Genomic DNA, 23,064 nt, shown 5'->3' on the forward strand with positions numbered 1-23,064 from the left:
GAGCGCTCGGCGTAACAATGGGAAAGTGCTAAAAAAGTTTTTACCATTTAAAACTACAGCTCCCAGTATGAGGTAAGGTTATGCTGGGAGTTGTTGTTTCACCCATCATTACTGCAGAACTTACAAGTGACTCCAGCTCTCTTAAGACATAGTGAGGTGGATACAGAAGGATATCAGTGACTATAGGTGACGTCTTTTCAATAGTCTTTCCTTATCTAATTCAGATGCTACATACCGCCAGGGCTTGTTCCAGCTAAATGTTAACTCAGCAAAACTTGGTACCCAGATGGTTCCTCACTATGTCAACGGATTCTGATCGTCTATATAAAAACAATAATTATTATAATACTGCCAAACATTGTATCCTTTGAACATAATACTGGCACACCGTCCCCTCTGAATATGATACTACTACACACTGTACCCTCTGAATATAATACCGCCACACACCGTACCCTCTGTATATAAAACCACCACACACCGTAACCTCTGAATATATTACTACAACCCACTATATCCTCTGAATATAAAACCGCCACACACCGTATCCTCTGTATATAAAACCGCCACACACCGTAACCTCTGAATATATTACTACAGCCCACTGAACACTCTGAATATAATACTACCACATACTGTGCTCTCTGAATATAACCTTGCCATGCACCCTCTGAATACAATACCGTAATGTATTGTGGCCGATAAAAACCATACAACCCCAAAAATGTCTTATAATATACACTATGGCCTACATGCATAATTGTCTTTAGACAGTTTTTTGTGTCAAAAAATGGTACAAAAAAAGGGCAAGCAGGGTTTATTTGCGCTTTTTTGCGTTGAGTTGCAATCCACTGATTTCGGCAATACACATGATATGGACGGGTTTTATGAACTGCGTCTTTTTGTGAAAAGGCGCAAAAAGGTGCAAAGCCACTGAAATGTCTCTAAAACTACACCAGCGCAAACTTAGCTTTTTGGTGTATGTGAAGAGTGAAATTTCAGTAAATGTGACCTGCACAAAATTTATCAAATGGTCTGCTACCTTTTAATAAATGTGGTGCTCCTACACATTATCAGCACACAAAAAAAAAAGTGTAGAAAAATGTTTCACTTATACATACAATGATAAATGCCAGCCTATACCTCTGAAATGCAAAATACTCTGTGCCCCTCGTCTAACGATGCCAAGGCCCAGTCACCGCCCAACGCCACTCCCACCTGGACAGCCGACTGAACTCTCCGGATATTATGCGAGGTGGATTTTCCAGGCATGAAACCAGTTTGGACGTTATGCATAATGGTAAGAATAACATGATTTAGCCGATTGGCAAGAATTTTGGTCAATATCTTATAGTTTAAATTTAGCAAGGAGATTGGCCTGTAAGAGCCACACTCCAAAGGGTCTTTATCTGGTTTTAATATTACAACTATAGTGGCGTCATATAAAGATGCTGGGAGTACCCCCTCAGTGAATGCAGATTGGTGCATATGAAGAAGGGATGAGAGAAGCACGTCTGAGTACCTCAGGTAAACCTCCAGCGGAAGACCATCAGGGCCCGGAGACTTACCCTTGGAAAGAACAGCGATAGCCTCCTGCACCTCCAATAGAGTGATTGGAGCCTCTAGGAAGTCACAGTCCTCTACCGAGAGAGTAGGGAAGGTTATGGCATCAAGATAGGAGTGGAGCTGATCCGCGTCATTGCAGACCTGAGAAGAATAAAGGTTAGCATAAAAAGAGGAAAAAACGGAAGGCAGTTCCTCGTTACCCAGTAGAAGAGATCCTCCGTCTGAGGCTCTAAGTTTAAGAATTGGAGAATTAGAGGAATTCTGCCGTACAATGTGGGCCAGTAATTTGCTGGACTGGTTCCCCTGCTCAAAGTAAAATTGTTAAGAGAAAAATAACTTTCTATTCACTTTTTCATGAAGGTGCAGCATATACTGGCAGCCCTCAGAGAGCCAGGCAATTTTGCTAGCCTCAGACGGGTCTGCAAAATAATGAGCCTCCAAGTCCGAGCAACTTTGAGTGAGCTCCTCCTCACATCTAGAGGAAGACTTTTTAATAAAGGAGACAGTCGACCTTAGACACCCCCTGAGATATGTCCTTAGCGTCTCCTGAATCAACATAGGCGACCCTCCAGGTAAATTAGCCTGAAGAAAAACCTGTAGCCGATCGGGGATCCGGTCAGTAGGCCCAATTAGATCTAACCAAAAGGGGTGAATCTTCCAATTACGCGGTGTACCAGAATTGGCCAAGGAGATATCAAGCAGTAGAGGGGAGTGATCTGAGATAGCTCGGAGCTCATAAGAGATGTCCGAGACCTGAGGGTATGAGAGAGTTACCACAAGCAAGGTCAATTCTGGACAGCACGTTCCTACCCAACGTATGACACTAATATTGTTTGGTCATAGGGTAATGTTGTCTAAAATCATCTATCCACCCCACCTCCAAAAAAAGCTGCATAAAGGGAGAAGTTCTAGAATCAGAGGGTGAGTGGAGAGGTGTTCCCCTGGGGCTGTATCTGTCCATTAGAGGGTCTGGGACCAGGTTAAAATCTCCCATACAGAGGACTCGGGCTGACGGGTACCCCATTGCAAATGTAACAGCAAGATGCAATATTTCCATAGAGGCCGGAGGGGGGTTATAAATAAATAAAAACACAAACTGGACGTTGTTCAAGAAGTCATGTATGAATATATAACGGCCCAAGGGATCCTTGCGAACAGTAAATGGTTCCCACCTCACCATATGACTAACAAAGAAAATAGCTCTGTCTCCGTCTACCACCCGCAAGCGGGCGGGGTATGCCATGAAGTAAGGGACCCCTTCTCTCTCAACCGGGCTTTGATAGATGTGAAAGTAGCTCTGCGGCGTTGTAAATCAGAGGAGAAGATACCTCAGGGAACAAGTCCCTAATCAACCCCTCCACGAAAGCCCCCGGGTTCTGGCCCTCTGCGCGCTCGGGTAAGCCAATCACCCTAATGTTATTCCGGCACAGTCTATTCTCCAAATCATCGTTCTTTTGCCTGGCCAGTTCAAGCTGTTCCTGCACAGTGGCGAGGGAGGCAGGGAGGGGGACAATAGTGTCCTCGATGTTAGAGATCCGCGTCTCTGTTTCAGTGACCCGTTCTCTAAGGTTCTGGAGATCTTGTCTCAATTGGCCCACATTTATCTTCACTTCCTCCATTTTTCCCTCCATTAGAGAGGTTTTACAGGCATTGATAGCCTGAAGCAGGGTATTGCTCACCTCTTTCAGGGTCGGTTCAGTTGAGTCCTGCAGTCCTTCCAGCAAGGAAGCCTCCCGCGCAGCTGCAGATAAGATAGAGGAATGCGCCACAGCCTGTCCAGCGCCATCTTGTTTGTCTGAGCAGGCATAATATTGCAACTTGTGGACCGCTGTACGGTCCTTCCCTTTTGTGGGATCGGTTTTAGGGGTCATATTTTGGAACCTAGAACAGGTTACCAGCATCAGGGACTCCAGGACTCAGGAGAAATAAAAAGCAGGTTCTGAGCGGGAGCGCTTACAGTGTGCGACCACTCATCTTAACCTCCAAGCCACGCCCCCCCGGAATATCTTTTCGACAGTATCCTGAGGGAGCCCCTATAAGGAAAGCTTTATGTAATGCCACATTCACATCACATTTTCAGGGCTCAATCTGTTGGCATTCTGTCCAAAAAGGGATGACAAGGTGCACCTTGACGTGCTGCTAATGGGTCCACAAAATTTAATGGGCTGAATGTTATCTATGGTCCATTTCCCTCACATATACAGTATGCAGTGTTCGGGGAGTGGACTGTTCATTGAAGCCTTTGGGCCTGACAGCAATACATCGGCTGCATTTTGGCATGCCTTTTTGACAGGATGCTGATGTGCAGCCCAACAGAATCCTGAAATCTTAATGTGAATGCAGCCTTATGCAGCCAGTGATTGACATTTGTACAGTAGTTGATGTTTGCATTTTACAAGGCAAGAGAAATGAAGCCAAATGAAAGGAAAAAGTGCCAGGAAACAGTGCTAGCTGCACTGAATTGGGTATTTTGAAGGATAAATACAAAACCTGAGGTCCTGATGCACAATCTTGTATTAGTAGGTAGACTATTTATCTTAGAATTTCTGCTGCAGCAATGGATTGCAAAGTTCATTGATTTCAATTGCCCTTTATCTGGCATGCACAACATAACACGCTGAAATCAATGGCTTTAGCACGGTGTTGGAGGCCCTGAGCAGAATATGAAACCCTACATCAGCAGTGGCCACAAAATAAAAAGTGTCAGTGCTATGCATAGCAACCAATCACAAGACAGTTTCATCCTCCGTACACAATGCCGTATAGGAAACTGGTGCTGATCTACTCTAAATGGCCAATTGTGCAATTTCAGGATTGGACCTTCCTGTACACCAGTGTTTCCCTACCAGGGAGCCTTCAACTGTTGCAAAACTACAATTTCCTGCATGTCCGGTCAGCCAAAGGCTGTCCGGGCATGCTGGGAGTTGTAGTTTTGCAATAGCTGGAGGCACCCTGGTTGGGAAACACTGCTGTAGACATATGCCTCTGGAATGCAGCATAAAATCAAGAACGTGCGGCATAAAATCAAAACGTGCCTGAAGGTTTTTACTATCTGTATGTGGCACATTGTCTTGTTGGATTGCAATAAAGAACATAACGTTTGGATTAGTGTTGAGCGGCACAGGCCATATTCGAATTTGCGATATTTCGCGAATATATGGACGAATATTCGTCACATATTCACAAAATTCGCAATATTGGCGGCCTTTTTTTACTCTGCGCCATAAAATTTGCATACGCATGCGCAATATCACGTGATAAAAGAGCTAAAAGAAGGGAGGGATCAATATGCATGAAAATTCGCATATGCAAATTTTCGTGTGCCCGTCTGTCTGACACAGTAACTTGTATTGGAGCCTTGTTTACGCCACAAGCTGGAAGCTGGGAGGGATGATCACTGTGATGTGTACTGTGGGAAAAAAAGTGAATATTCGTAATTGTGAATATTTAGCGCTATATTCGCAATATTCCCGAATAGGCGATATTCGCGATAAATATTCGCATTGCGAATATTCGCGCCCAACACTAGTTTGGATATTCGTTTTATAAGATATGTTCTGATGAACAGCGGGTGCACTGTCAAGTAAACCACACTTGAATATTACACTTTTGCTCCAACCATCCAACCGTACAACTCAACGTTCCTTAGGCCAGATGAGCTATAACAGCAGGACAGCTCCATTGCCATAACTGTCTATGAAAAACAGAAAAACAAGACTCAAGTGGGCAATAGAGAGCAAAAACTAGATCACTGATCGCCTGGAAAACACGAGTGGACATTCTGCACATTTGCACAATCCTGCTGGAACCAGTAGAAGCGTCAGGTTGTTGCTAAAGGGACGTTGTTCCAATCTGTCTTCTCCCTCCTTGTACCGATGTCATCTGCCTGACTCATGTGCCGTTATAGACGGCAATGCATTTCTGAGCAGACTCCGCAGAAAGAAGTCTATTCTTTCTGTAGATCCAAATTGCATAGTGCAGCAAAATCCCATTGAAATCAATGAGACTCTGCTGCAGCGGAATGTCCACGCAGAATATTCAGACAGAATTCTGCACAGACATTCCATCAGAAATTCCGAGCAGAATTTCAAAACGGAATTTTGCTTGGGAATTTCGTAGTGTGAACCCGGTCTTAGAGTACGTTCACACGGCGGATTTTCCGCAATACGGCCGAAATTCCGTTCAGCAAAGCTTCCACCAGAATTGCAGCGGAATTTTTGTGTTCTCAGAACACAAAATTCTGCCAAATGTTAAGCCCTTTTGACATGAATGTGATTTTTGCAAAATATTAAACTGATCTTATATTTCTGCGGAATGCGGAAAGAGGAATTTTCCACGGCGTAATCCCATTAAAAGTAATGGGCAGTAAATTCCGGCAGAATTTCCGGAGGAATTCTTCCTCCGAATTCCGCACGGAAATTGGCTATTTTCACACGGGTGAATATCCTCAGCAGAACATGCCAGCGCTAGGCCCGCATAGAAGTGCGCCATCTCATAGACGGCAATGCATTTACGTGTGGACTCCGCAGAAGGAATAGATATGTCTATTCTTTCTTTGGACTCTGGAATCGGGATTTGCAGATGTTTCTAGTGTGGAAATTCCGTCGTGTGTAAAGCGCATTAGAATCCCATTGATATCAACGAGACTCTTCTGCTGCAGAATCTCTGTGCGGAATCCTAATGCAGAATTGGAAATTCCATCGTGTGAACATAGCCTTATTGCAACAAGCTGGATCGTCAAGATTTTCAGACCCTAAAAGTGTCAGCTTAAACATTTCGTATCGGATGAGAAGATTTGTGATGATGGGGAAGGAGTTAACATGAAGCCTGGGCGGAGGCAGAGTATTTGCAGGTCATTAGCTCTATCAGGCACTCTTTGTAGTGAAATAATTGTAGCCTGAGAGAGTGGTGCGGTCCCTGAGGTTACGTACGATACCAGGAGATCGCGTTTCATGTTTGTGTTGTCAGACACGCGGCGTGTAATGAGGGATAAGAGACGCATTAGGACTAATTCTTGAGAACTGTCTTGGTGCAATTAGGCCAGAACTCCATAACCGAATGAATGGGGCCAACGGCTGTCCGGGCATGCTGGGAGTTGTAGTTTTGCAGCAGCTGGAGGTCCACAGTTTGGAGACCACTGTTATTATCTATTTATATATGCATAATACAGACCCAAAGACATCAGTGTCTAACTGTTCCTCTGTGTGAATTTGATTTTATAGAGAGGTGTACAGAATCTATTCCTGTAGAATATGTGGGGTGCGCCTTATTGAATTGATTGAAATTCAACCCAAGAAAGCTGAGAAGTTTAGGTATCACTGTGGGTGTTATTATGGAGGCACTTTGGATATCATTATGAGGCACTGTGGGTGTTGTTATTGGAGGCACTGTATCATTATGAGACAATGTTAGTGTTTTTATGGAGGCATATTGGATATCATTATAAGGCACTGTGGTTGTTGTTATGGAGGCAGTTTGAACATCTTTATGAGGCACTGTGAGTGTTGTTATGGAGGCAGTTTGAATATCTTTATGAGGCACTGTGAGTGTTTTTATGGAGGCACTTTGGAAATCGCCACGAGGCAATGTGGGTGTTGTTACGAAGGCACTTTGGAAATCTTTATGAGGCAATGTGGGTGTTGTTATGAAGGCACTTTGGATATCTTCATAAGGCAATGTGGGTGTTGTTATGGGGTCACTTTGGATATCTTTATAAGGCAATGTGGGTGTTGTTATGGAGGCACTTTGGATATCTTTATAAGGCAATGTGGGTGTTGTTATGGGGTCACTTTGGATATTTTTATAAGGCAATGTGGGTGTTGTTATGGAGGCCCTTTGGAAATCTTTATAAGGCAATGTGGGTGTTGTTATGAAGGCACTTTGGATATATTTATAAGGCAATGTGGGTGTTGTTATGAAGGCACTTTGGATATCTTTATAAGGCAATGTGGGTGTTGTTATGGGGTCACTTTGGATATCTTTATAAGGCAATGTGGGTGTTGTTATGGAGGCCCTTTGGAAATCTTTATAAGGCAATGTGGGTGTTGTTATGAAGGCACTTTGGATATATTTATAAGGCAATGTGGGTGTTGTTATGAAGGCACTTTGGATATCTTTATAAAGGCAATGTGGGTGTTGTTATGGAGGCACTTTGGAAATCTTTATAAGGCAGTGTGAGTGTTGTTATGAAGGCACTTTGGAAATCTTTATAAGGCAATGTGTGTGTTGTTATGGGGTCGCTTTGGATATTTTTATAAGGCAATGTGGATGTTGTTATGGAGGCACTTTGGAAATCTTTATGAGGCAGTGTGAGTGTTGTTATGGTGCACTTTGGATATCTTTATAAGGCAATGTGGGTGTTGTTATGGGGTCACTTTGGATATTTTTATAAGGCAATGTGGGTGTTGTTATGGAGGCCCTTTGGAAATCTTTATAAGGCAATGTGGGTGTTGTTATGAAGGCACTTTGGATATATTTATAAGGCAATGTGGGTGTTGTTATGAAGGCACTTTGGATATCTTTATAAGGCAATGTGGGTGTTGTTATGGGGTCACTTTGGATATCTTTATAAGGCAATGTGGGTGTTGTTATGGGGTCACTTTGGATATCTTTATAAGGCAATGTGGGTGTTGTTATGGAGGCACTTTGGATATCTTTATAAGGCAATGTGGGTGTTGTTATGGGGTCACTTTGGATATTTTTATAAGGCAATGTGGGTGTTGTTATGGAGGCCCTTTGGAAATCTTTATAAGGCAATGTGGGTGTTGTTATGAAGGCACTTTGGATATATTTATAAGGCAATGTGGGTGTTGTTATGAAGGCACTTTGGATATCTTTATAAGGCAATGTGGGTGTTGTTATGGGGTCACTTTGGATATCTTTATAAGGCAATGTGGGTGTTGTTATGGAGGCCCTTTGGAAATCTTTATAAGGCAATGTGGGTGTTGTTATGAAGGCACTTTGGATATATTTATAAGGCAATGTGGGTGTTGTTATGAAGGCACTTTGGATATCTTTATAAAGGCAATGTGGGTGTTGTTATGGAGGCACTTTGGAAATCTTTATAAGGCAGTGTGAGTGTTGTTATGAAGGCACTTTGGAAATCTTTATAAGGCAATGTGGGTGTTGTTATGGGGTCGCTTTGGATATTTTTATAAGGCAATGTGGATGTTGTTATGGAGGCACTTTGGAAATCTTTATGAGGCAGTGTGAGTGTTGTTATGGTGCACTTTGGATATCTTTATGAAGTGTTGGTGCTACATGCCTAGTTTTAATGGTAGTAGTATGGCTGTCTGTAGTAGTAAAGCTTTGTCCCGGATATGAGGAATGTTGACATTTTTGGCATATGTCACACCGGTCTTGAAAATGACACAAAAGGATATTTTCCATCATACAAACTATTTTTCCTCTAGCAAATCGTTCTTACTGTGAGAAGTTATGTGAATTGGCATCGCCTCACATGTAGCTTAAACACAGGCACGGTGAGAGATTTATCAAAACATATGTAGAGGAAGAGTGGACCAGTTTCCCATAGCAACCAATCAGATTGCTTCTTTCATTTTAAAAGGGCCTGTGAAAAATGAAAGAAGCAATTGGTTGCTATGGGCAAAGAATGTAGTTGGTTGCTATGGGCAACTGGTCAACTTTTCCTCTACATAGGCTTTGATAAATTTTCCTCATGATAAGTCCAGCATGCATGTGCATAGGAGGAAGGTTGGTAAAGATTACTGCTGACTGAACAAGGTCATTTAGTTTATATGGTCAGCTTTAGGCCATGTTCACACGGCAGAATTTCCTTGCAGAATTCAGCGGAAGAATTCTGCCAAAATTTAAAGCCCATTGGGGGAGATTTTTCAAAACCTGTGCAGAGGAAAAGTTGACCAGTTGCCCATGGCAACCAATCAGATTGCTTCTTTCATTTTAAAAACACCTCTGAAAACGAAAGAAGCAATCTAATTGGTTGCTATTGGCAACTGGTTAGCTTTTACTGACTGACTCTGACTGACATTCTTCCACGGAACTTCTGCATTCCTCAAAATTTAAATTTCCTCTTAAAATTTTGCGGATTTATGGCTGGAATCCCATTGAACTCAATGGGGCTTGAATTTCTCCCCAATTCCAGCGGAATTCTGCAATTCTATTCAGCAAGCTTTGGCCTAATGGTGAAAACTCACCATGCGGTTAAGTTGAGGCGCAGTTGCGTTGGATTGGCAATATGCAGTTTGTTTTACCCGAAGGGTCCGTTTACACGGAGGGAATTCATTGAGGAATTGCAGAACCGCACCGCACAAAATGGTTTGGAATCGACGCTTATGTCCGTGCCAATCTGCTGCGGACCTAAGGATCGTCCTATTGACAAACAGCACTTCTCTGGCGGATTCTGCAAGAACCTAATACCCTGTGAGAAGCACCGCTGCGCAACTTCTGATGTGTGAACAGAGCAGCGAAATTCCCAATAAGATTAAAAAAATTAAAAAATTTTTTAAAAAGCTGCTGCAAGCGGAATCCGCACAGAATTCTAATATAGGAGAACTACAAGTTCCAACATGCCCTGGCTTCATCACTTCCATTATCTCAACAATGTCAATGCAAGTACTGTAGTACATGCTGCTATAATCTAGACCAATGTTTTCCAAACAGTGTGTCTTCAGCTGTTGCAAAACTACAACTCCCAGCATGCCCGGACAGCCAAAGGCTGTCCGGGCATGCTGGGAGTTGTAGTTTTCCAACAGCTCAAGACACGCTGTTCGTAAAACACTAGCGTAGATGAACGAGGAGCAGTTTCGATAGGAATCAATCAGATCAGCTCTTTCAGTTTTCTGAGGTAAATTAGAGGATAACAGAAGGTATCTCTTTGATTGCAATCGGCAACTGCTCCTGTTTAGTGTCTGCACATTCTGACACTTACCTTCACACTGGTGTGGCTGGTCTGTGTCTCAGCCTCTATGCAGCTGTGTGGCGCAGCCTCTTTGCGCTCTTTGCGGGAGCCAGCGCGGGCTGCTGGTGGGTAACGACTCTGGTAGGTAAGCACAGAAGGGATGGTATCGGCGGCATCGGTTTTGATGAAGAGCCCGTGTAAGGTGGCAGCTGTTCCCTGGGAAATGGTGGTGGTCTGGTGCGGGGAGTTGGACTCATCCGAATCCCTGCAATATATCACCCCGCTCTGTGATACGTGGATACTGGGAGCACAGCCCATACCTGTGCCAGGGTGCAGTGGTTGGCACCGAGGCTCCCTATATATATATATATAGGGATAAGGTACCCTTCACTAATGCTGCGGGCAGTCTAAAGAATGCTACCAGAAAGAGCCATAACATCCGTGTCCTTACTTCTGCCCCACAGATGTATCCGATAAGTCATCTTTTTTATTTTGCAGGATGCCAGGTCGATCACGTACTTGGGACTGCCTCACAGATTAGGCCATTCAGGGTATCGGCTTGTCCTGTACGGTACGCAGGTAAACAACAATTCTATGAAGAGTCTATAATAAAAATTCACTGATAGATGATGCCAACCGTAAGCATTACAACTGATGCCACTCAATGATAACTTCCAGGACTTCCTAGAATGCACATGGGATCCGTGCCAATAGATTAAAGATCAGAGTGCCATCTTCCAACACAAACCCTTATCTGATCTGGCCGCTATATTCTTGCATGCCAGCCCAAAACATGTGCCAACACTGCTGAGCTCAGGATCACGAAGGCCTATTATCCAGACAGGTGTCTCATCCGTCAGCACCAGCACCGTCTTCCCACCAGTTGCACCATCGGAAAGAAAAAAAAGAAAAAAATGAATGAAATAAGAGGGGATTCCCTGAGATGGTGATACCCCGTGTGCCAGGTTGGCATGGACAATACGCTGTTGTTCTTCTGCTCAGCAAGCAACAGTTATTCCCAGCATCTTCTTACCTCTGCAATGCACTGACATGACAGCAGCCTGCACAGTGTCTTAGCAGCACCGCCGTGCACATTCATACTCCTTCATCCTAAGCAGAAAGCATCAGATCAGAGTCCATGCGACACAATGTGGCAACAACTGTCAGTGATGCCTGTGCCGCTCCAGTGCTGCAGTGATATATGTCTCCTATTGTGGTCGGCTGATCTCACAGCATATAATAGATCCCTGGGTAGTGATGACAGAAGAGAATCCTTTGCTGGTGACTGCAGATCCTCTTCATGCACAGCTCTAGATCTGCCTTCCCCAGAGCCCTCCCAGCCCTGCCACTACTGCTGCTGCTTCCTCCTCCTCTTGCTGGAAAGCAACAAGGCGTTGTCCCATTTACACATCATTTTCACCCCTTTTATGTCATTGGTGAGTGGCAGGAGCTCACTTCTCTACCTCCTGCAGTCAGGCTGTCATGGAGCTTGTGATAGAAAAGACTGCAGCACATGCATCCGATGGTTCGCTGCTCTGTTCTCATCCCCTGGAATGCACACAAATTTCTAATGAGCTGTCCAGGACGGACAGTGTGGCGTGCGGGGGTGCAATGTAGGGCAGATGCTGTAACCCTGGGGGTAGATGTTATTAACCCCCTCTTGTCATGGCACCTGGGTGTGATTTAGCCTAAACCACCCAAAGGTTATACCGCTGGTCCTGAGCTAGGCATGGGGGTAATGAAGAAACCGATGCCAAGTTATGGACAACGGTAGCTTTACTGAGGGTAGACAGGTGATACAGTCTATGCAGTACAGCCAATATCCCAAGGAGGTGACCAGTGACACAGGAGGACCTCGCAGGCTTGCTGGGACTTGCAGTGTATAGAGACATTTTAGTGCAGGCCATGGTGACTATATAGAAGACTTGACTTGACTGACTTGACAATTGATATGAAGATGACTTTAAGCTTACTTGAGCTGACTTGTGGCTGCAAACTTTAGGCATGAGGCCTCCAATGCTCTGAACATGGCTCTGGGCTTGAGGCCTCCAATGCTCTGGACACTGAGATGACTGCACTGGACCTCAGCAGGAGCAAGAATGCTGGAAGAGAGAGAGATTTCAGCCCCTTCCCTTGTTTTATAAGGGGGCTGTGCAAGGAGCCCATAGGTCACTTGGGGGGTCCCCTGGTCACCAGTGCCTCCTGGTTAACAATCACATGGTAACGGCTAAGAAACATTTAAGCTGTACCTAAACCTCTAGATTTCCCTTATGCCAGTATATCACTTTTAAAAACATTTTGTCCTCTGTACAATTGGCTACGATTTTTTTGTGGAATAAAAAAGAACTGCGCACATTTCTTATCTGTACCACAAAAAAATTGTATATGAATGTATACGTCTTTTTCCCCTCATAGAGGTGTATCAGTGTGGTATTAAGCTACAGATTTAAAGCTGTGTTCAGTCATTTACATTGAAATCTGCAGCATAAAATCTTCAAATCCTGCGCATCAAATATAGTATGCGCAGAATACTGTACATGTGAATAGACCCTTAAAAAATGTTTTTTGCAGGTTTTAGAGCTGGCTCACATCTATACACAGGACAAGGAGATACAATTATTTAATTAATCTTAATGTATGCAGTGTTATACCCATATACTTCAATTTTGCCAGTATCGTGGAAACAAGGATAGGACTTAAAAAGAAAATGCAGGATCAAATAGGCGCTAAGGGGACCCATCAAATCAGAAATGGTAAAAGAATTGCTTATTCACAGTCATTCCATAGTTGTGTATGGGGCTACATAGCCACCTGTGTTAAGCAGTCTCTAACCCTCCCCGCCACACTATCCTGGAGTGTCTTACCCTATGAAACACCTTCGTTTCTCTTTTATTTTCCCAGTATATCACTTAACTATGTTTTTTCGCCTGTCTACAAATTTTTTTGTGGTATAAAAAAGATCCGCACTTTTCTGTACCACTTTTCTATATGAATGTATACATTCCCCCCTTCCCCCATAGACGTGTATCAGTGTCGTGTGGTAAACATTTAGGGTGTACTCACATGAACAGTATCCTGCGCATATTTGAGGCTGCACATTTGAAGCTGTGTTCAGTCAATTAGTTTACATTGACATTTACAGCATAAAATACTAAAACCTTTACAGCGTATACATTTGTATGGTTTTTTTTTGCAGGTTTTAGGGCTGGTTAACAGGAACGGTAATTTCCATCACAACGAAACACCCCGAAGTAAGTTTTGGCATTCTTTGAAATGGAACAAATTCGTTTAAAGGAAATCTGTCATCAGAATCACCCGCACTAAACCTGTTACACAGGCTTGTAGTGCGGGTGATCCTGATTAAAACGCTCCTTACCTGGTTAAAAATGGTTCAGCGCTTCTTCAGATATCTTTATTTTTAGTTTTCTGTTATTCCCTGGCTTGGGACTCAGTGGGAGGTCTTATCATCTCGGACTCGGCTATACGTCATTCTAGCTGGGCGGAGCGGGCGCCCGGCTCATGAATATTCATGAACTTATCCTCGTAGTCTAACTCCTTTTTCTAGGTCTGGTGGGGAGGGCTGCGCATGCGCCGCGTTCCGTACACCCGGAAGCGGCGTTCTCCCCCCGGCTTCACTCGAGCTGCGGCCCAATACAAGTAAGAAGACGCGCTGCATGAGTGAAAAGCCAGGGGGAGAACACCGCTTCCGGGTGTGCGGAACATGGCGTATGCGCAGCCCTCCCCACCAGACCTAGAAAAAGGAGTTAGACTACAAGGATAAATTCATGAATATTCATGAGCCGGGCGACAGCTCCGCCCAGCTAGAATGACGTGTGGCCGAGTCCGAGATGATAAGACCTCCCACTGAGTCCCAAGCCAGGGAATAACAGAAAACTAAAGATAAAGATATCTGAAGATCTGCTGAACCATTTTTAACCAGGTAAGGAGCGTTTTAATCAGGATCACCCGCACTTCAAGCCTGTGTAACAGGTTTAGTGTGGGTGATTCTGATGACAGATTTCCTTTAAATAGAATATAAATCCTGTTATATAATGATATTGTCAAAACTGTTACCAATAATGAATGCTGTCCTATCTAGATATATATCATACATTGTACTACATAGGTCGGTATTTCCGACCAGAACACGCTTCTTCGTCTGTATCCACGTGTTTGTATTCTGATGTGTCTGTTATAATGAAGAAAATCTGAAGCATATAAAAACAAGCAACTGCACTATTCATATTCTTCATATTATACAATTGCACCACTAACAGCCATGTAAACCTAGGCTAACAATGAGACGTTTTTGGAGGCTTAATTCCCTTTTCTCAGATTGTCATAACCTTATGACAATCTACGGAAGGTGGAATTAACACCTCGAAACACGTCATTGTTTATGTTATTTTATTTGTTTTTCAAATGACAAGTCCTTCCAGGATTAAAAAAATATATATCTGTGATCTTGAAACCTTTATTACTGGATCAAGCAGCGCCTGGTTACAAAAAGGTCTTTTTTCCTTCTACTTCACTGGGAATGTCATGGGCGCTAGTCATACTCCCTCACTGGACCCATGATGTAAATGGATGTCATGGGTTGAGGAGGGGTTTTAATGGAAAAGGCTGACAAAAACCTAGGCACCAGGGTGTAATTCTTGGACTTGGGTTTTTTTGAGAGTGATTATTGCTGTATACATTGTTGGTAATGGAATCCCACCTTATGCCTACACTCTACACAGTGGCTTAGGTCACAGGCTTTATGCATTGAGAATATAAAAAACTGATGTGAACAGAGCCTTTACAAGACAGGCTTCTCTCCAGTTCAAGCTGTGAGATATCCAGGAGACAGGTAATGAACAATCATTGGATAGTATGGGACATGCTGGGACCAGTAGTGTTCTGACACTGTGTGAATGAAAAGCTTTCTCTTCTGCTGTGGAGGGAAGGTGGTGATATGGGTAACTGGCTTGTAGATCTGAATAAGGTTTATATAAAAATGAAGAAACAACCCCGTTCACATATACAGAGAGGATTTCTGGTGTAAAAATGCAGGAATCGGCAGCAATTCTGTCTTGTGAGGATTCGTCCTTAGGCTTCCCTTATACACATAATGTTACCTACAGGTCGTGACAATAAATCAAATCATATTACTGTCAATCTGATCTCTACGTTCCCTAAAGCTGAAGCTCATGCATGAGGCGGTTGCCATGGAAACTCTGTGACAACTTCCTCCCTGCAATGGTTTTATTCATTGCCGTATTGGCAGTAAAGCTGCCGGTTTTATTGGTTCGTGCAGAAGGCTGGGTTTGTGTTCATTTTAGATTAATCCGTGTATAACACTGTAAGGGAAGCAAGTGCAGGTAGCCGACAGACACAATTCCCTTATGGAAGGACAGCAGGGGTCCTTCCATAGTGCTGCCATTATTTTATCGACACGTGGTTCATTTATTATACATTGGGGGGAAAAAAATTAATCAAAACTAGTGCATAGTGAAAACTTAATTGAACTGCATTGAATAGATCTAAACTCATTTATTCACTGTGCTAAGTTTCTGTGAACGGTTTTTAATCTTGCAGTTTTTGGCGCACACTATGTGAAAAAGTGCAAAATGAGACAAAAACAGGCGTAAGTCCCAGAAAACTTTATTTTAGATCTTACAAGGCAGACATCACAATACAAAACACATGCCTGACATGTTTCATGTATGTGTGTGTGGGGGGGGGGAGAGGGTTACCCCTTAGTCATAGATTATGACCAATGCAATGTTCCCAACTAGGATGCCCACAGCTGTTACAAAACTACAACTTCCCAGCATGACCAGACAGCCTTTGGCAACAGCTGGAGGCACACTGGTTGGGAAACACTGGACTAAGGGGTAAACACCTGAAATGCATAAGGAATGTGTTAAATAGATACGATTTTTGTCTGAGTGATGGACTTTTATTTCTCATTGCGCAAAGTTTATCTAGCCGTACCTGCGAGTATCTGGTGCACTCGTTAAGGAGCCCAGCAGAGGGTGAGCTGACACAAAAAGCCGTGCACCTACACCACTTTTAAAAACAAAAAGAACTGCTGCCACAACAGGGCATCCTGAACTCACATATCGATAAAAGACCTTCAGATCTGTTTGTGGACAGAATTTCAGCCTACTGCAAGTAACACTTGGGAGCAGGACTTTGTATGGGCCCCATCTATTGAATGTGCACCAACTGAAGGCACCCAACAGCCGCTAGGGTGAAGATTAGGGTTGCAAGTCCGGATGGATTAGGGTGGATTGCACCTATATACACATTGCATTTTCTCAGATTTTGTGCAATTCTATACCATACTGTTTGTTATGATATGCATGGTTGTTTTCCTTTATGCAATACAAATTCAGTTGCAAGTTGGCTTTGTGTTAGTGTCATTAATCTCTTAGATATGTTCCCAAAGGGACCCCACATCCATACTGGATGCTCCGTTGGGTGGAGACACTGCCTCAGATATATACCCCAGCTGCCAGAAAGTGAAGGATTAGGATCAGCCTGCCGAGCGCAAAAAGTTAAAAAGGGTAAGGGACCACACGGATATACGTGGACAACCCCAAAACCTTGTTATACACATTTCACTGATTCTAAAATCATTAAAAAAATCTTGTATTGTCAGTCGTATAGTTTGGAATATTTAGAATAAATGGCACACATGCCAAACATGCTGATCTATTCTATGCATATTTTAAAATGTTGGAGAATACGGTTAAAAAAGAAAACAGAGAGTGCAGCATCTTGTGCAAAGATAGCAGCTACAAGAAACCCAGATGCAAAGGACTCTCAGATGCATTTAACCCCTATCCTGGGGTAGGTATGAATCCTGAGCATCAAGTGGCTGCTGTAAATGGTATCCTTTGGCAAGGAACCTGTGCAGAGATAATGAAGAGATGTACAGCACTGTTTGTCTATACATTGCAATTGAAGAAGTGAGGCTAACCTCCCAAAAGGTGTCTTACCCTATATGCATCACATTTTTATTGTGTTATATATGTGTCAATAAAGTAAGTGATACTTACGATGTAATGGTTCAATTTTCCCAATATACTCTCTCACTGATAAATAGTTTTCAATTAGATGGAATGCATTTGCATCAAATGTAAGTAAATTCCATCAAACTTTTTAATTATTCCCCCCCCCCCCCCCCCCCTATTTTTGAAGTGGCTCATTCATTAACCCCTTAAGGACGCAGGGTTTTTCAGTTTTTGCATTTTCCTTTTTTTCTCCTTACCTTTTAAAAATGAAAACCCTTTACATTTTCCACCTAAAAATCCATATTATGGCTTATTTTTTGCGTCACCAGTTCTACTTTGCAGTGACATTAGTCATTTTACCCCAAAATCCACGTTGAAATAGGAAAAAAAATCATTGTGCGACAAAATCGAAGAAAAAACGCAATTTTGTAACTTTTGGAGGCTTCCGTTTCTAAGCAGTGCATATTTCGGTAGAAATGACACCTTATCATTATTCTGTAGGTCCATACGATTAAAATGGTACCTGTCAGGCCAAGGCCTGATTATTAAAATCCTATATGTGTATTATAATTATAACTGTGTGATGTTTTATCCAAGCCATGGGTGAGAGGTCATTCAGACTGTGTTTTTGTGTATTGCATTTTATTGGGGGTCTGGCTGTTTGTTTACATCTCCTTTGAAGTCAAAGGCTTTTTTGAAGTCATGCACTCTGGTCCCATCATATAATCAAACAGATAAGGGGCCAGGAAGAGAGAAGACCCCCTGGTGGGATCAGAGGGGAGGGGGGAATGGAGTCTCCCTTCCAAAAAGGCATATATATAATATTTAACAATGCTAGACTCAGGGTGTTCAAGGCTGTGCCCCAAGCTGACAAGACCATCCTAAGAACAGCACTCTCACTCACTCATGGACTGCTATATGTCACGATGCCGGCTGGCAGGTAGTGGATCCTCTGTGCCAGAGAGGGATTGGCGTGGACCGTGCTAGTGGATCGGTTCTAAGACACTACTGGTTTTCACCAGAGCCCGCCGCAAAGCGGGATGGTCTTGCTGCGGCGGTAGTGACCAGGTCGTATCCACTAGCAACGGCTCAACCTCTCTGACTGCTGAAGATAGGCGCGGTACAAGGGAGTAGAAGAAGCAAGGTCGGACGTAGCAGAAGGTCGGGGCAGGCAGCAAGGATCGTAGTCAGGGGCAACGGCAGGAGGTCTGGAACACAGGCTAGGAACACACAAGGAAACGCTTTCACTGGCACAATGGCAACAAGATCCGGCAAGGAAGTGCAGGGGAAGTGAGGTATAAATAGGGAAGTGCACAGGTGAAGATACTGATTGGAACCACTGCGCCAATCAGCGGCGCAGTGGCCCTTTAAATCGCAAAGACCCGGCGCGCGCGCGCCCTAGGGAGCGGGGCCGCGCGCGCCGGGACAGGACCGACGGAGAGCGAGTCAGGTACGGGAGCCGGGGTGCGCATCGCGAGCGGGCGCGACCCGCATCGCGAATCGCATCCCGGCTGGATGCGGTATCGCAGCGCCCCGGGTCAGTGGATCTGACCGGAGCGCTGCAGTGAGGAGAGTGTAGTGAGCGCTCCGGGGAGGAGCGGGGACCCGGAGCGCTCGGCGTAACACTATATCATCATGCTGTAAGAACTTCATCTTTTGTTTTCTGAACTTGCCTTGCTAAACTCTTTTATATATTTTTATACCTGTATGTCATTTGTTTCTGTATTTTTATATAGTCAGCACTGTGATACCTTTTATCAGATTAAATGTTTAATTAATCAGCTCTGGTCTTTGATCTCTAAATATATGAGCTCACCTTTCTGAAGGCAGCTCTGGTGTAAACACGTTAATCTAAGGGTTAATTTGGTGACTTGCTGGGACTAGTAGTGGATACCCAGAGGTCTGGCGGCTTTAACCCTTGCACCATCACACTCTCTCTAATGTCTTGGCTGGACCAATAGGGTGTGATCGTGACAGTACCCTACTTATGAAGGCTTAATTTTGTCATACTTCTGGAAAAAATCATAACTACATGCAGGAAAATTTATACTTTTAAAAATGTCCTCTTCTGACCGCTATAACTTTTTTTTATTTTTCCACGTAAATGGCGGTATGAGCATTTTTTTGCGCAGTGATCTGAAGTTTTTATCGGTACCATTTTTGCTTTGATTGGACTTTTTGATCACTTTTATTAATTTTTTAATGGTATAAAAATTGACCAAAAATAAGCTTTTTTGGACTTTGGAATTTTTTATGTGTACGCCATTGACCATGCAGTTTAATTAACGATATATTTTTATAGTTCGGAAATTTACGCACGCGGCGATACCACATTTGTTTATTTTTATTTCCACTGTTTTATTTTTTTTTATGGGGAAAAGGGGGGTGATTCAAACTTTTATTAGGGAAGGGGTTAAATGATCTTTATTAACACTTTTTTTATAGATCATTAACCCCTTCCCTATTTATAGGGGCCTATAACATTACATACACTGATCTTTTACACAGATCACTGGCATGTATAAACACGCTTGTGATCAGTGTTATCGGCGCTTGATTGCTCCTGCCAGGATCTCAGGCACGGAGCTGTCATTCGCTGATCGGACACCGAGGAGGCAGGTAGGGTCCCTCCCAGTGTCCTGTAAGCTGTTCGGGACGCCGCGATTTCACCGCAGCGGTCCCGAACAGACCGACTGAGCAGCCGGGATAGTTTCACTTTCGCTTCAGACGCAGTTGTCAGCTTTGATCACCGCGTCTGAAGGGTTAATACAGGGCATCACCGCGATCGGTGATGTCCTGTATTAGCCGCGGGTCACGGCATGACCCCGCGGCATATGGCGGGAGCCGTCGGAGGACGTAAATATACGTCAATCATAGTTAAGGAGTTAAAAAGTATCTATCATTAACTAAACTGTGCCTAATCCCCCCCCCCATCTGTCCCTGACTCTACCTGACACTAACCCTGCATTTGTTTATTTCTAAAAAACACCCTTTGTACCTTTTTTCTTCTTCTCTTCCCTGCTCACTTTTCTGCCCGTGTGGATCGAGGAAGGGGGTGTGGCCAACCCTTCCTCCTCTATGCTGCCATCTCTCTATATATGCATAGAGGCTGTGAACATAGCAGGGCAGGGAGCGCCTGAGTCTCCCCCTCTCTGTTTACTACAGCACATGTCTTACAGAGAGGTGAAGATCGGAGTTCCCAGCTGCCGTGCCGCTGCTGGAGCCTGATGACATGCTGTGCTGCGGGCAAAGTGCTCTCTCCTGCCTGTCTGATTGACAGGCAGTGAGCTGTGCTGTGTTTGCTTGTCAGCCCGGCTGCACTGAGATTTCAGACTCATGCCGGAACGGCATAAGTCCGAAATCTCTGAGAGACAGACATGTAGGGAGACCCCTAGTGGTCAACTTTTAGATTGAAAAATCTATATATTTAAAACTCAATAGCCCTCATTTACTAACAGGATCCCGACACTTTTTGTGCCAGAATCTGGCGCACAACCCGACAAAATCAAAATCACTCAGAGTGGAAAAAAACAACAACAAAAGGGGCGTTTTTCCCGACAAAAGGGGCGTGTTCCTGACTAAAAGAGAAAAAACACTCCGAGTGTGAAGAAAACTCACAGGAAAACTGACAGCTCAGAGCTGTCTGTAAAATCCTCAAAACGGAGTGAATCCTGCTACCCCCAGCATGGAACAGGGTCTGTTCCCTGTTGGGGTAGTAGTAGAGAGGCTGAGGGATTGATTGCACCGGGTCTCACTTCTGAGACCCGATCCGATCAGATGTTATTAAGCAGGGGAGGGGGCGGCATGTTCCGATCCCCTGCAATGTACAGTAAACTTTCATTTTTAAATTCCCCACCAGGAGCCCTGAATGGCCGGGACCGAGGAGCCAATCAGGGCTCCGGGCAGGGTTTTAAAATAGAAGCGCTGTGGTGGGCAAAGATGTATAGAAGGGTATATATCTGGCCCCTCCAGCTTTTCTATACATCTTTCCCCCTGCTGCGCTATATCAAACTTCGTGCCCACTGTGCTTGAATAAATGTACTGCCCCCCAGCGCTATTATATATCTATACTGACCCCCGCTGCGCATATACTGACCCCCGCTGCGCATATTTATATATATACTGACCCCCCCCAGCTGCGCATATTAATATTCATATTTTCTCCCTCCCCTGGCTGCAAATGAATGAAAACTCTATTAGCGGCTGAGCGGAAGGCTGCGTATCATGCTGTGGGGGTCAGACATATGGATATATGTCTGACCCTCACATCATACATATACAAATGCCGGCTCACCGCTATGAATGACAAGTAAGCTATTAGGAGCAGCAGCGCGAGCCTCCCCGCACTGCTTTACTTGTCATTCATAGCGGTGAGCCGGCATTTGTATATGTATGATGTGAGGGTCAGACATATATCCATATGTCTGACCTGCACAGCATGATATGCAGCTGCTGCCCGCTATGAATGACAAACTCTTACCAGCGTGAGCGGGCAGCAGCCTTCCGCTCCGCCGCTAATAGAGTTTTCATTCATTGGCAGCCAGGGGAGGGAGAAAATATTAATATGCGCAGCTGGGGGGGGGTCAGTATATATATATATAAATATGCGCAGTGAGGGTCAGTATATGCGCAGCGGGGGTCAGTATCGATATATAATAGCGCTGGGGGGCAGTACATTTATTCAAGCACAGCGGGCACTAAGTTTGATATAGCGCAGCAGGGGGAAAGAAATATAGAAACGCTGGAGGGGCCAGATACATACCCCCCCAGCGATTCTATACATCTTTGTCCACCACAGCTCAGCGCTTCTATATTATAACTCTGCCAGGAGCCCTGACTGGCTCCTCGGTCCCGGCCATTCAGGGCTCCTGGTGGGGAATTTTAAAATGAAAGTTTACAGTACATTGCAGGGGATCGGAACATGCCGCCCGCTCCCCTGCTTAATAACATCTGATCGGATCGGGTCTCAGAAGTGAGACCCGGTGCGATCAATCCCTCAGCCCCTCTACTACTACCCCCAACATGGAACAGACGCTATTCCATGCTGGGGGTAGTAGTACAAGCACTAATGTAGTCAGAATTTGCAGATACTTTTTTCTGTCGCACAGAATACATTTTGTGCGACAGAAAAGAAACCCTGCGACAGAAAGAAAGGGAAATTGGGCGACAGATTAGTAAATAGCATCAGAAAAAAAAGGAGTAAAGGACTTGCAAAAACACAAACCGACACTCCACTCTTAGTAAATGAGGGCCAATGGGGGAGATTTATCAAAACCCGTCCAGAGGAAAAGTGGCCCAGTTGCCCATAGCAACCAATTAGATCGCTTCTTTCATTTTTAACAAGGCCTCTGCAAAATGAAAGAAGGGATCTGATTAGTTGCTATGGGCAACTGGGCCACTTTTCCTCTGGAAAGGTGTTGATAAATCTCCCCCAATGTGTGTATGTATGTATGTATGTATGTGTGTATGTTCCAGCATCACGTCCAAACGGTTAAAGATATTAACATGAAACTTGGCACACATGTTACTTATATGTCAACAACAAACATAGAATAGATGATTTAACCCTTACTCACCCCCATTTGCCAGGAACGGGGTTTATGTTTAAAGTCCCACACA

The 23,064-nt window shown here is 44.1% G+C and overlaps 1 protein-coding gene across 7 annotated transcripts in view; it reads right to left on the minus strand.

Moving 5' to 3' along the window:
- PDE8B (phosphodiesterase 8B) overlaps nt 1-23,064 on the minus strand; it is a 329,639-nt gene that overhangs the window by 156,606 nt on the left and 149,969 nt on the right. For 2 of the 7 annotated variants that reach the window (XM_056541677.1, XM_056541667.1), the window contains exon 1: nt 10,475-12,388. The exons of 3 other annotated variants lie outside the window; for them this stretch is intronic. In XM_056541677.1, the coding sequence (XP_056397652.1) occupies nt 10,475-10,762 (288 nt within the window). In that variant the 5' untranslated portion in view covers nt 10,763-12,388. Of the gene's footprint in view, nt 1-8,992; nt 9,067-10,474; nt 12,389-23,064 lie in introns of those variants that run through there. 2 more of the 7 variants (XM_056541703.1, XM_056541714.1) reach the window with 2 other exon arrangements.

This window comes from Hyla sarda, chromosome 1, assembly GCF_029499605.1.
Source record: "Hyla sarda isolate aHylSar1 chromosome 1, aHylSar1.hap1, whole genome shotgun sequence".
Taxonomy (NCBI): domain Eukaryota; kingdom Metazoa; phylum Chordata; class Amphibia; order Anura; family Hylidae; genus Hyla; species Hyla sarda.